At 49.7% G+C, this 13,860-nt stretch overlaps 1 protein-coding gene across 2 annotated transcripts; it reads right to left on the reverse strand.

Moving 5' to 3' along the window:
• Positions 1-219: 219 nt before the first annotated feature.
• On the reverse strand, positions 220-13,344 carry GLYCTK (glycerate kinase). 2 transcript variants are annotated; one of them, XM_010572998.1, is made up of 7 exons: positions 12,319-13,344; positions 11,754-11,850; positions 7,103-7,214; positions 4,744-5,139; positions 4,232-4,383; positions 2,319-2,494; positions 220-1,676 (listed from the first exon to the last, which is right to left on the reverse strand). In XM_010572998.1, exons 4-7 carry the CDS (start codon positions 5,028-5,030, stop codon positions 771-773), a joined length of 1,521 nt encoding a protein of 506 aa, XP_010571300.1. In that variant the 5' UTR covers positions 5,031-5,139; positions 7,103-7,214; positions 11,754-11,850; positions 12,319-13,344; the 3' UTR covers positions 220-770. The 2 variants fall into 2 exon arrangements, with proteins under 2 accessions (XP_010571300.1, XP_010571307.1); XM_010573005.1 differs by lacking the exon at positions 7,103-7,214.
• Between the last annotated feature and the right edge of the window lie 516 nt (positions 13,345-13,860).

A 13,860-nucleotide genomic window follows, 5' to 3' on the forward strand; every position in this document is an offset into this window, starting at 1 on the left:
TCCACTCAGCTAGCTTGCCACTGCACCTCAATCATCCCCCTTCTTATGCTGCACAGTGGATGTTTACCACCCTCTGTGTCACTGTCACTATGCGCTGCTTTTGTGTCACGCATCCAGTATCAAGTGCGTCTCAGCCAACGTGCTCTTTAGCCACGCTGCTGGGTGTGCATCATGCTGGTCTTGGGGTCCCTATGTCGCCTCGGGTACCCTGGTGTGGTAGGAGCTGCAGGGCACTGCACTGGTGTGTGGAGCAGGTGCTGGGTGTCCCCTTCCCACTGCGTTCCCCCAGCACCTCCATGCCTCCAGCTGGGCAGGCCTTGCTATTGGTTTTACATCCTTCAGTCACTGTAATGCACTCCTGTGAACCTGCAAAAGCCTGCTGCTGAGCTGCTCTTGAGCTGGGGTCACTGGGGGTGCAACAGCCGCAGTGAGGGCTCTCCCTGGCAGCCCTACCATGGTCTCTATTTCCCCACATCTTTTAACTATAGTTGAAGCAGTCACAAGTGTGGTGGCTCTCAGAAGAAGCGTTAAATATGTCCTTCACGTCTGTAATGTGACCTCTTTCTTACCTTCCTCTGATCCCAATTACAAGTGCTTGCTTTTGCTGTGGACATCCACTCGTGTCTAATTAGTGGATTCTTTCTGTCAAAGGTATTAGCACCCTTGACAGCGAGCCCTAATTTAAGTAGTTTGTATTTGACTGCAGTGTTGATGACTTCATTTACCCCTGCTCCTAATTAAATGCATCTGGATATCTGCAGAGGGAGCTCTCATGATCTCTCTGTGGCTCTAATTAAAATGGTCTGGATGTCCATGACATTGGTGCCTGTCAAACCTGTCACCAGGAGGTGATGCCCACCTTGGAACTGGCTGAAGAATGTATAGGAGTCATTGTTGCTGAGAAAGGCCTCCACATCAAGGCCCTCCTGCAGCGCCTCATCCACCAGCTCCGGGCTGCAGAAGGCCCCTGCCGCCTCTGTCGGCCCATCCTGCCCATCCGTTCCCCCGCTGAGGAAGACAATCTCACACCTGCCTGGGGTGCTGCTGGTCTCCATGGCCTGTGCCCTGTGCAGCCCCAGCCCCACACGAAGGGCCAGCTCCTGGTTCCTCCCTCCCTTGCCAGTACCTTGGAGCTGAACTGTGGTTTCTCCACCGGCCAGGATGCAGACTGGTCTTTCAGGCCCTAATCCTCGCAGGGCACGTAGAAACTCGGCAAGGTTCAAACCTGGAATCTCTAGCTCTGCGGCCAGCTGCAGGAGATTCCCCCTCACCTTGTCACTCAGGGGTCCCTCTCCAAGGCCGGCAAAGCCCAGGCAGACCAGCCGGATCAGCTGGCAGTACAGCGTGGCGATGCGGCTGACTTCACCACAGATTGCTGTGCTTAGAATCAGAGTGGCATAGCCCAGGCCCTCAGCTTGGTGTTTGGCCTCGTCTAAAGCCAGTGTGTTTGATCCGATGATGATGTTGCAAACGTGGGAGTAGTCTTCTGGAGCAGTGGGCTTGGAGGGAGAGCTGGACAGGACCGTTTCCACTGACTTGGGCAGGTTGAGCAGCAGGTTGTATTTGGTGAGTATCTGAAGGCAGTCTTGGACACTGTGGGAGCTGGCAGCAGTGGGCCCACTTGCTATGATGTCCAGGTGATCACCAATAACATCAGAAAGGATGAGGCTCACCACCTACAAAAAGAAACACCCATGGATTATCGTGGGAGGCAGAGACAGGTGACCGCAGAAGAGCCCCGGCGTAAGTGCTGCTCTGAGTTACACTTGTGCCACCCTCATGTCAAAGCAGATGGAAATGGGGCAGATCTTGGCCCATTTTTGTTTTACAGTCCTGTGAGTGTCACCTTGTCCTTCTTGAACCTACAGGTCTACAATGTCCTTTGATGCTGGACCATCACGTTGGAAGATGTAACCCGTGACACTGCACTTGTCACGAGGCTGATAACCTAGTGTGGGTTCAGTGATGGCACATGCTGAGAACCGTCCCCAGGGGAGCCAAGGGTCAGACCCAGCCTCGAAAGCACTGTGATGGAGCACCAGCACGTTGGAAGTGCCTGCTGGGTGAGGGCTGAGGTCTGGTGAGAGTGGTGTGATGGGATGGCTGATGTTTGCCAAGTCTGAATTCCCTCTCTTCCATCTGTCTCCCTGAGAGTTTGGGTCCTCAGTGAAATCTAAGCCACAGAGTCCCAAAACACTGTTGCAAAGGTTGTTCAGCGATGAAAAAACCCTGCAAGCACACTCAGGTCAGTTAATTAAACCCCTATTTTGAGGGCAGATGGGTGATCTCTGGGCAAGCAGGGGCTTCCCCTTGGTTACCTGTGCAGGGTATGCGAGCCGGGCTAGCCCTCCACCCTTCAGCAAGGACAGAGTCTTCCGGACAATATTCAGCTCCTGTATGGCAGCTCCTCTGGAAGCCAGCATCTTTATGAGTTTCTCCTTCTCTTCAAGGAGGATGGGAGGGATGGGAGCAGGCAGTAGGGCTGATCCACCCCCTAGGATGCAGAAGAGATGGCAAGGACATCAGGACAGCAGGAAAAGGAGGACAGTCTTCACCAATGGGTTTTAATCACTGCTGACCTGCACTGTCTGCAGTCAGCTACACTTCACCTGGGCAGCGTAAACCTCACGGGACCAGGGTACCATGTGCCTGCAGGGTTGCGGGGATCACAAAGAAGGGCCAGCAATTATTATCCCCACTACCTGAGGCTACTAGTGTGTCATCAACACTGATTTTCAAGGGCTATCTGGATGGGTGAGGAGGGAGCATGGCCTCCATGACTCGCACAGCAGTCAGCGCTAAGCAGATGGAGACACTGCCTGCTTTGCTGCCTCCATTTATTCAGGATAGTGTAAAAACACCAGCTATGGCTGCAGCAAGATTGGAAACTGCTGAACTGCACTCATCTAGGCCTGGGAGGAAAGGAAAGGAGAGAGTAATGCAAAGGACAAAGCATGCCCAGAGTCCAGGGTGTTAGCCTCATCAATGGAAATCCTGTCTGATACAAGTGGGCATTAGAAATGTGGAAAAGAAGGCAAAGAAAAAAGGTTCTAATGGAAAAGTGGAATGGATGGAAAATACAGAGTAGAAAGGAGCAAGATCTGAGCAGAGAGTGAATGTGCACAGAAGTACAGCTGAAAGCTACTGTCAAAAGGCAAAGCCTGCTCAGAGGTTTGAGACAAATCAGCATCAATAAAACATGATGAGCAAGAAAAACAAATGCAAATGCCTGTGTTTCAGTCAATAGCCAGGGATCTAGCTGAGAGGCAGGAGCAGTTGGGGACCGGCTGCTATGTGGGAGTGCACATGCATAGGGAGTCACAGCCACGGGGAGATCCTGTACAGGCTCCCTGAAGGGCTGAGGAGTCTCTTGGAGATCCCCGTAGCCAAAGGACAGGAGGAAGCCCAAGGGAATCCCTAGCAAGCAGCTAGATTCCAGTTGCTTGAGTGTTTACCTAACGGCACTACTCTCTCTGCACCAGATCAGGCTCCAGCACCCATAGAGGAACAATCGCTGAGCAGAGGAGACCAAGGGAGCCGCTCCAAACCCCTGCACGCTTCTGCCCTGTGACACCCACTCACCCAGCTGAGCTCAGGCTGGGGTGACATCACTGCATCCCTCTGATGCACAATATCCTCCTTCCTTACACAACCCTGGTTCTGGGGACAGTCCGGGGGCCCAGCAGCCAGCACCTAGGGGTGTTCAGGGCTGACCCTGCAAGGCATGCAGCTCACTGTTGGAACCTGGGGGCCTCATTTCCACTGGTCGGGAAGCAGCAAAGCCCTGGGACCAGTCAGTCCAAAATCTCAGTTTACAGACTCATGCCCCTGCACAAATTTGGAGTATGCAAGTCCACCAACAGATTGCTTCTCCAAGTCTGCATCCTGAAATGTATGGAGGAGCAGGAAGAAAGCGACTCCTTGCCAAGGGGTGAGAGCAGCTAGCAGGCTGTGCCCAGAAGTGCCATCTCAGTGGTGGCACAACCGCAGCACCCGGCCTGTGCAGCTCAGCCTCTCCCCAGTGCTGGGAGGCAGCGTGTCCACTGTGCCCTCCCCTGTTGCATCCCTGGAGAAAGGCTGGCACGAGAAGGGAGAGGAAAAATCACAGAGGTGCAAGTGTCAGTGCTGAAAGGGCTGGCACGGCACAGTGTCTCCCCTGCGGCGTGGCCATGTGTGGGCAGGCATCTAGAGGGCCATCAGCAGAGCCCATTCCCTGGGATCCCCATGCTACCTGAGATGAGCACAAGGAGCAGGTCATCTGCAGTCAGGCCCTCAGCCAGCTCCTGTATGGCAACTGCTCCCTTCAGAGCCTCTGAGTCTGGGAGGTTGTTCTTGGCACCTTCGATGACCTGGATTTTGCTGTGTGGCTTCAGGAGCATCTCCCTGGTGAGGTAAGAAAGGCCATCACACCACTGATGTGTACCTACACAGGAAGTCAGGCTGTCACTCAGCAGGGAAATGGGCCTGGTGCACCAGAGGTGCACGGTGAGTGACCAGGACAGGGAGGTGGCTGAGTGTCTCTTCCCCAGGGCTGGGGAGGGAGCGCATCCAGTGCAAGAGACAGGCTGTGTCACTGGTGCCACCGGGACATGATGGTGGCTGAAGACCAGGGTGGTGTGGTGGACGGGGTGGGCACCAGAGTGAGGGCAGCTGGAAAGGACTGAAGGGGTTCACAGCAACATTCCACAGAGGACAAATCTGGCAGCCTACCCCCCCAAGCTGTCCACACACAGTCCCCCTTACTGCATTCCTGCTCGCTGCAGGCTCTCCTGAATGCCTAGTGGCACACTGATGATCCCCCGAATGAGGTGGTCTCCCAGGACCTCTTCTGCTGCCGCAGCCATCCCCAGCACAGCTTTGCCAAAACCCACCAGGTACAGGTCCCTCTTCACTGGAAAGGCCTGGCCCTTCACCACCAGCTGAGGGCACCTGTCTCCTTGGAGCTTCACAGCCCTCTTCAGCATCGGAGCTGGCTGGACGGTGCCCACCGCACTGCGGAATAGGGACAGTGCATGCTCACGGAGGGACATGCTGCACAGGGTGGCTGGGCTGACTCAATCTACTTGGTGGGGTGGGCTTGTACGCACTCTGCTGACACTGGCAAGTCCTTGAGAGCTGGGGCAGCTGGCACCCTCAAACCTGCAAGGGAAAGTGAACACTAGCAGAAGAGACAGGGCTGTCATAGGGAGAGTATGGAGGCCAAAAGATGAACCATGGAGAGCTCTAGTTCCTGTTTCCTCTACATGAAGGTACCATATCAGCAGCATTTTCAAACCTCTGCCCAGGCAGGAGGGTGGGAAGGACAGTGTCACATTCAAACTACCTGTCAGCTTGTGGTTCCTCTGCAATCCCATCACCTCCCGTAGGGAAGGTGAACCCTGCCACCCAGCTTTGCTATCACTGTAGATTTGCCACTGGCAAGCCATCATTTCTATTTGCTCAGCATTTGATGCCTTTCCAAACTGTGGAAGCTGCTCTCTGTCCTGGAGAGAGCAGGGTGTCTGGGTGGAACAGCTTTTCACTACATTAACTCCCTTCCTTGTGCTAGCCAAATGCTGATCTCATTCTCTGGCTGCACATTGCCCCATGTCCCTGCAGCATCAGGCACAGACTTAGGAGAAACAACAGGCTTGCTGGCTGCCTGATCCCTTGCTGCTGGTGGCCACAGAGAGACCAGTAATGAGGTTTCTCCACCAAACAGCAAATTAACACAAGGCTTCATTTGCCTTTGTTTTTTCAGTCCTCTCATTATCCATTAAAATCACATTTAGAGCCCAAATAAGACTTCAGATCTGGGCAAAATTGCCAGCCATGTCTGTGAAAGCCCAACTGAGGTAGTCTCCACTGAGTATTAGCATTATATGCAACAGATCTGCGTGTGGACTGCAAGATCTCAACTGCTCAAGGGCAGACACTTGTCTTGACAGAGGAAAAGCAGCCCCTGCCAGCACACATGCATCTATTCCCTCCTAGCATTTCTCCTTCCTTCTGTTAACTGGCAGCAAGTTCACTGCTGGTTTCTCAGGATCAAAGATCCTTGTGATCTGCGTCTCTCCTGCTCATGGCAATTATGGTGCAGGCAATTCAGACAGGGTGCCAGGAGGCGGAAACAGCCTGGGCAACACCCTCGATCACAGACCCATTCAAATTACCTGAGGGAGTTAATCCTCTCTCTAAAATGGATGTGTTTCAGTGCAAGGCCAGCGGCTGGCTTCTTCTGGGAGAGTTCACAAGTCCAGAGGTCTCTTTGTCCTAACACTCCCATAGCATTGCAAGGTGTTAATCATTAAGCCAGACAAGCTTTCCAACAGCTCCTCTGGGTCTAAATCTGCCTTATTTTGCTGCAAGGACCCAAAGACTCTGTGAAAACCTCTACACAACCACCTTCTTAGGCAATGAAACTTGGACACACTCCGAAATCTATCGGACAAGGGATTTGCAGGTAAAACTATACGGAGAATCATAGGTTTGCCAGAGAAAAAAATCCAAGAATCATTTAAGTTGGGAAATAGCCTTAAGATCATTGAGTCTAACCGTAAATGATTCAATGCTTAGGAGAAACAGATTTTAAAGGCAAAACCGAAGGCAGATAAACTACCTGTCTGTACTCCCTTTAGATCCTGGTCAGAAGGACTGCCTTTTCAATCAGGAGGAGAGAGAAGAACAAAAGACAGTGTGTCCTGACCACTTTGTTACTAGACTCTTAACCTTCATGGCAGCTAATGCTGCCAGCAGTTTAAACCACTGAGCCTCAGCCCTCTTACAATGAGGGCCAGAGTAACTGTGCTAACACCAGTGAAGTCAGCTGTACACCTCTCAGGAACTGAGATTAGCATCTCTGTTCCCAGCAGGTCTCTGATTCACCTGGCAGCATGGCGCAATCAGAGGAAGGTGTTACAAAACAGAGGTGCATCATGCCCCAGGTCGCCTCATCTGAGCTGCAATACAGGGTTTGCAGAAGTGGTTGAAGAAAAAGGCTTAAATGGAGCCAGGGGAGTTTAAGAAAATAAAGCCCCAAAGCTTTTAACAGGCTCTGTCTCTGCTGTGATGTTTCTGTGCACGGCTGACCCTAAAGACCTAGGGGAATTGAGCACAACCAGACCTGCAACTGTGGCTTCTGTCACACGTGCCCTCCCAGCGGCTCCGTTCAGCTCCAACTCCAGACACGACACAGCAGGCGCGAGTTGTTTAAAAGCAATCCTCTCCTACTGGAGCTGAAAAAAATAAATGCCAGCTTAAATCATCTGGCACTTGTGTACATACTGCTAATGCTTGCTCTGGAAAGCATTTCGCTACAATAGCAGGCATGTAATCTGTTTTCTGCACTCTGAACTCAGATTATATTTTAACCATTGAGGCCTGATCCAGAGTCTGTTGAAGTCAGCACACGTCTTTCCATTGCTTCTGAGGATTTTAGGGCACGCTGCCTGACACTGATCACAGTGCACGGGTGTAAACGCAGAGTAAATCCAGTGTAAAACCCCCTTGCACTCAGAGGTTATCCAACTTTACACCAACGCAACATAGAGCTGAATTTGGCACAGACCCATTAGCTTTGGAGGTCTTGGTGTGTAACTCTACTCCTTGTCAGCTCTGATTAGACACGCAGGCTCACTGGAGGCTCCCCTTGGAATGGGGGTGCTGCTAATGATGCCACAAATCCATTTTTATGTAATTTATTTATACAGTCTCAGGCACTGGGTACTAAATATCATCAGGGAACAGCTATAAATCAGTGCTATGAAATCCACTGTAGATATTAACAAAAAATAAAACTCCTACTCATTTTACTAGGGCTTTAAAAACAAGATCAAGAGAACTGAACATCACCCCACACCAAGGCATAGGCAGCCTTGGAAAGAAAAATAATCCAAATGGCAGCTCTCAGACTACCTCCATGAATGGTGGGTCTAGAAATGATGTAATTGCCAGTTAGCTGCTGTGTATTGCATGTGGGGAAATTACATCCTCACATCCCTGCATTTTCCCACTGCTGGCTGGGAGGAATCTGGGCTGGGAGAAGGGGCTGATGATGTGACTCATACTGCTTCACGCACTAATCTTTGTTCCCCAGATTCTCAGGGAAATCACATAGGGATGAACGAGCCCTCTTCTACATGGATGTAAGGCAACATGCTATAGGCACTAGTGGGGCTCAGGTTTTACACCTTCCCTTTGTCCCTGCTCGGGATGATTTGGAGTTGGGGTATAGACAGTTTTTTGAAAAGTTTTCTAGACGTTCGCACTAAGCTTAGGAGGAAAATGATGCTAAGAATTGCCTGTTCTAAAGAGAGCAGGAGGACTGTAAGGGGTTTAGATTAATCCCCTTTAAATGAAAGCTTCCTCAGCTTTCATTGATGAATAATGTTCACCCTCTACATACTTGTTTGCCTGCATTACCACTATAAGCTCTTTCTTCATAGGGCTCCCCCTAAGTCTGCAGAAATTTCCACTGTTAACTCTCACAACAAAAAGCAGCAGAACCCCAGCTCCTCATTTTCCCCTTCTCTGGGAAAGAGAGGAGCTGGACTGTGATAAAATACAGGCAAAGCACTCGTTTGCATTACCTTTCATTAACTTTTTAATTAAAGCAATTCTGCAGGCAAGGAGCCAAAGTCAGAGGGAGACAGAAACAATCCAGCACTAGGGGCAGAAATGTGGTAAGCTGCCAGGTAAATTGGATGGTGGCATGAGACCAAAAGCATGGACATTGGGGGGCATAGTCTGAGCCATAAACTAGGAGTCACACTGGGGAGGAAAACAGTGAACAAATGAGCCGGCCATGCCCGTGCAGTGAGAAAAATGAGCCAGCACCTTGCTCCATGGCGGGTACTTGAAAACCAGAAAAATATTGCCTTCTAGGGGCCAGTCTGCCATTGCTGGGCAGAGCTGAGCTATTCCAGGTGCTGTGGTTGGAGGTTTGTTCAAGGGTTTGCCTCACAGGTTTGTGGTTTTCTTGAAGTTGGGGCAATTGGGCTTGTTGCAGGGCAACCCAATCACACATCCTGAGCGTTTCAGGTGCTGCAAGATTGGAGGATACTGTATATTAATGCTCTGGGATGGCTAATTTAACTGAGATCTTCAGGGGCCTAAGTTAGTGTATTTTTAATGTCATCGGGACTTCTCTGGATTTCTCCCAGTGTGGCAGTGATTGGTGGCTGGCCCACCGTGTACAGGGTCAACTCCAAAATCCCTGAGGGGCCTGGAAAAAATTTGAGATGGCACTGGATCAAACCCCAATTGTTCGAGGATAATTTTGAGCTCAAGCTTTAAAAGACAGATTACATCTTTGTTACAGCAGTAAACTACCAGACACAGCAAGTTTCAGCAGTGTCTCTTGCTACTCATTTTTCTTGCTACATGACTTTCTTCTGGCCTCTTGGTACGTAAATTACCGTTAGACTCACCGAGGCTTACCGCTTCTATTTTTCATGCATTACCATGGGAGTCTACCTACGAAGTACAACAGAGTGGAGATTTTACTGCCTTAAACTCCCATGTTCCCACTTACTGACACATCTTTTCTATCACTTGATATATCAAATTTAATTTGCCTGGTGAGCCCTGCTCAAACTCAAACTTGCTGCTCCAGATGGTCCCAAAAGCATTACAAGAAAATTTTCCAGGAGATGCACTGAACCCAGGAGGAAAACAAAGCAGTGAAGGTTTGTTCCAAGTGACTATTCTGGGAGGATTAGATGGGGGATTTTTCAAGACTAATCTCTTTAAATGAAAATTTCAGAATTTGATTAATTTTCTAATCTGCACATGGATTTGCATAAAATTACTGCACTGCCTCATTCACATTTTGTAAAAGAGAAAATGTCTGCAGCCAGGATGGACCAACTCATCACTGGTCAGCTGTGAAGGGTCCAGTACACAAGTGGGTGTGCAGGGACAGGGTGAAAGGTCATTTTGCCCTTGGTCAATGTGGTGCTCCTGCATCCATAACTGGGAAAGAGGGTGATGGTGGACAGAAGCAGTAAGATGAGACCAGAGATGCACAGAGGGTTTGCCAGGCAGGCAAGGGAGAAAGTAGGATGGAGTCTGAATACCTTTGTTTCAAGAATATGCTGAGCTCTGGGAAACCCAGGAGTCCTAATTTCCAATACACAGCTTTCTGTATGTTCCTTGGAAAAGAAATATGTTGCTCTCATGACTGATTTACTCACCAGGAAAGTGTCAACAGGGTCTCTTTGCCTTTGATGGGGAATGTAGCCTAAGGCCAAACACAGGGAAGATAAGTGTTCTGTTCAGCATTTTATATATATAGATCAGTATCATTAGTAAAAAAATTAACTGGATTTGACATATGCATCTTACTAGTTTTTCTAGGTCACACTCCCTTCACTCCCTATATACCTTTTGGAAATGATTTTCCCATGCACTGGGGATTGCAGGGAAGAAAAATTTTTCACTAAAAAATCCTTCTGTAGCTCAACGCAGAACAGTACTACCCTGAAGCCAAGTCCATGCCAAGTCTACTTCCTTTCATGCTGTAATTTCTCAAACTCCCTATTCTGAGTCAACTTGCAATCAAAGTTGAGAGTCATTTAAAATACAGAGAAGGGTCATAGTATTCTAGAGAAGATGAAAAGTTGCCAGCCTTGAGGACTGGAATAATAGAAAGGGGTCGAAATTCAGTATTGCAAAATACAAGGTCATGCTCTTTGGGATTAATAGCAAAAAATTATGAGCTCCTCAGCTGGAAATAACATAAGAGGAGAAAGAGCCAGGAATATTAATCAGTCACAGGATGACAATTACGGCTGCCCCCTAGGCTGAGACAAGAGGCTACAGGGAAAGCGGAAAGTGGCAGATGTAATCTACCTTGACTTTAGTGAGGTTTTTGACACCATTCTCATGAGCATGCTGAAGAAGTGTGGGCTGGGCAAACACACTGCTAAAAACCAGCTTGACCACTGGGCTCAGAGAGTAGGTATCAGTGGCTCAGGGTCTAGTTGACAGCTGGCAATGAACAGGGACTCTGTTGGGGTTCACGTTGCCGCATGGCTTCATTCAGTGACCTGGAGAGTAGCACAGAGTGCCTAACTTGGGGGAAGTGCTGACACACCAAAAGGTGGAGCCACCTTCCAGAGGAACTGTGATAAACTCAACGTCAGGGCCAACAAAAGCCTCATGACGCTCACCAAGGAGACGTGTGAAGCTGTGCTGCTGGGGCAGGATGCCCGTGCATCAGGGTGAGCTGGGAACCAAGTGGTGCAACCAACTAAGGAGCAATCTAACAGCAGCTACCACTACTTGAAGGGTGGTTATAAAGACAGCGGAGATGAAACCTTCTTGGTAGTGGCAGAAAGTATAAGGAGCAATTGCCACAATTTGCAAATCAGGACGTTTGCGCTGGACATTAGCAAAAGTTCTTTATAGAGAGGGTCGCACAGCACAGTATCAGGCCACTCAGAGAAGCCGTGGTCTCCACACTAAGTGGTTTTCAGGATTTGGCTAGACAAAGCCGTGGCCAAGCAGATCTTGTGCTGGTGATGGTCCTGAACTGAGCAGGAGCACAGAGCAGGCAGTTCCAGAGGTCCCCTCTCCCCACGCTTCTGTGATTCCATGTTGTAACAGCAGGGACAGGGTTCAATGCTCCAGAGCATCATGCTTAGTTTCAAGAGCCCATAAAGAGATGCCAAGTTGTAGGATGCAAGTTCTCCACACCTCCACAAGCCTTCAGTCATAACCGTTACCCACAGAGAATCATCACTCCCAGCAGAGTCCAATAGAAATATACTCACCTGAGCAGTGCTGTTTCCAGAAGCATCTCTCTGAAATTCACATCCACCCATCTGAGCAAGCACAGGTCTGTCTGTATTGTGCAGGTTACGGTGGTATCTAATACAGAAATGCATAGGTAGAATGACTACATTGGATCAATATTACTCAACCAGCAATTAAACATTTTTTCCATTAACTAGTTTTGCAGGGGCATTATCCATAATTCCTACTTAATATGACATCTTGCTAGGAGACCCAATTATCCTGCCAGATAAATTCCAGCTTGGTATAAACTGACAAACTAAGTTCCAATGATTAGGAAGAAAAGCAGAAGAAAGAATAAAAAGGGAGTGACAAAATATCAAATCAACAACCCACGGTGTTATACAACTCTAAAACTTAGCTAAGTATTGTAGGTGTTTTGAAGTAAATTGTCTTATGATGGCATTGGTGAGTCACCTTCAGGGCCCACATGAGATAAGCCAGGCTTTGATCATGCAATTTACAGTGTGCAAGAGGCCTGCCATTCTGCACTTCTCTAAAATCTCTCATCACACAAAAATCCATTGTAGATTTTGAACTGACCTACAGTGGGGTAGCTGACCCTGAGATCCTCGGAAGTAATGAAGGCATCTTTTGTCGAGTCTCCCTAGACTCCGGTGTGAAAATCTTGTCTCCGTTTCAAAGTAAAAATCGGTGAATCATTCTGATGAGCCAATCCCATCACAGCATGGAACAGTGAAATGTGTTAGATATCTAAACCTGTAACGGTGAACTCTACTAAGCAAACAGTAAAAGCAAGTAATCTGAGAAAAGACTTTTGTTTCACTAAATCGTATATGCACATAAAATAATTAAGCACGTTTGAATGACGTGCAAGCAGATCTTTGACAATAGTTCCCGGACTTACTGTTGTTTGACCACAGGAGGGCAATATTATTCTAAAAGCAAAATCAAACTGTACTGGAGACTATGAAAGGAAAATGCAATTAACATTTATGAAGGCACCTACAGTTTATGTTTTTTTCTTTTGATTCTGAGTTTCTGGGGGACTGAAATGACAAAAGATCTGGTGTTCTTCTAAAGTTAAAATAGTGGGGTGCTGGAAATCTTCGGGGTGGGGGGGTAGAGATTCTCACAGCTACTGTTACACTCCAGGAGTAACTTTTTTGAAGTAAAGAGATATACAGAAAAATGAACACAGAGCCTGACATCACGATAGAAGAAATTAACAGCTCCAAGGTGTCTGTATTGGAGCACCAGCCTCAAAAGCCAAGGCATCGTTTTCTCAAAGGTTACTAAAGGGTGTGCTGCTCATCTTTATCCGACGCCTTACATGGTTTACGACTGTAGTGCTGTGGCTGTGGTGTTCCTCTAGTACTGCTCGGAGGCCAGTTTTTAGAAAAATAAAAAATACCGGGAAATAAAAATGTGTAATAACTGAACTGAAAGCAGGGGAAAAAAAGAATGAGAAAGAGATCATTGTGTATTTCAAAGGAGCGGGGCCTGGCCCTGGCCTCGTAGCGGGTATAGATACAGGCGGGAACGAACCCAGCCGTTACGGAGCAGCCCCCGGGGAGGGACCCCCCCCGCCTTGTCACTGCGGGTCCCCTACGGGACCCGCCGGGAGGCCGCTCGCCCCCTAAATGCCGCTTTCTCGCTAGTTGCCACGGCAAACGCGGAAAAATACGTTAAATCCCATATCGGGCATAGTATGCGCAGCGTAAAGCTCGCCCGGGGGTCCCTGGAAGCCGCGGGAGCGCGCAGGCCCGGCGAGGGGGGAGCGCGGCTTCACCTCACGTCCCTCGAGAGACGCGGGACGGCCCCGGCCCTGCCCGGTACCGGAAGTGACGCCCCCCCAGCGGCGCGAAGCCGTTGCCCGCTCTACGGGATGGCGTCACGCCCTCAACCCGCCTTCCCCCCACCCCGCGGGGGCACGGCTGGGTGGGTAATGACGGCCCCGCCGCAGCCGCCCGGCCCTGCGGTCGCCCCTTCCCACCTCGGGCCCCGCGAGGGGCGGGGACGCCGGCAGCCACCGCGGGCCGGGGGAGGGCAGGCCTTCCTGCCACACTCAACATGGCCGCCAGGCACGGGCCGCCCTCCCCCATCCCAGCAGGCCGCGCGCAC

The sequence above is a fragment of the Haliaeetus leucocephalus genome, unplaced genomic scaffold (genome assembly GCF_000737465.1).
Source record: "Haliaeetus leucocephalus isolate CR32 unplaced genomic scaffold, Haliaeetus_leucocephalus-4.0 Scaffold2, whole genome shotgun sequence".
Lineage (NCBI taxonomy): Eukaryota > Metazoa > Chordata > Aves > Accipitriformes > Accipitridae > Haliaeetus > Haliaeetus leucocephalus.

Excerpts from the sequence above, each read along its gene's own strand:
- GLYCTK (XM_010573005.1), bottom strand. The coding sequence starts at position 5,030 with ATGTCCCTCCGTGAGCATGCACTGTCCCTATTCCGCAGTGCGGTGGGC. Across the intron at positions 2,495-4,231 it reads GCTCCTTGTGCTCATCTCAG|GGGGTGGATCAGCCCTACTG; the intron begins GTAGCATGGGGA and ends TCTGCATCCTAG. Across the intron at positions 1,677-2,318 it reads GGCTCGCATACCCTGCACAG|GTGGTGAGCCTCATCCTTTC; the intron begins GTAACCAAGGGG and ends TTCTTTTTGTAG.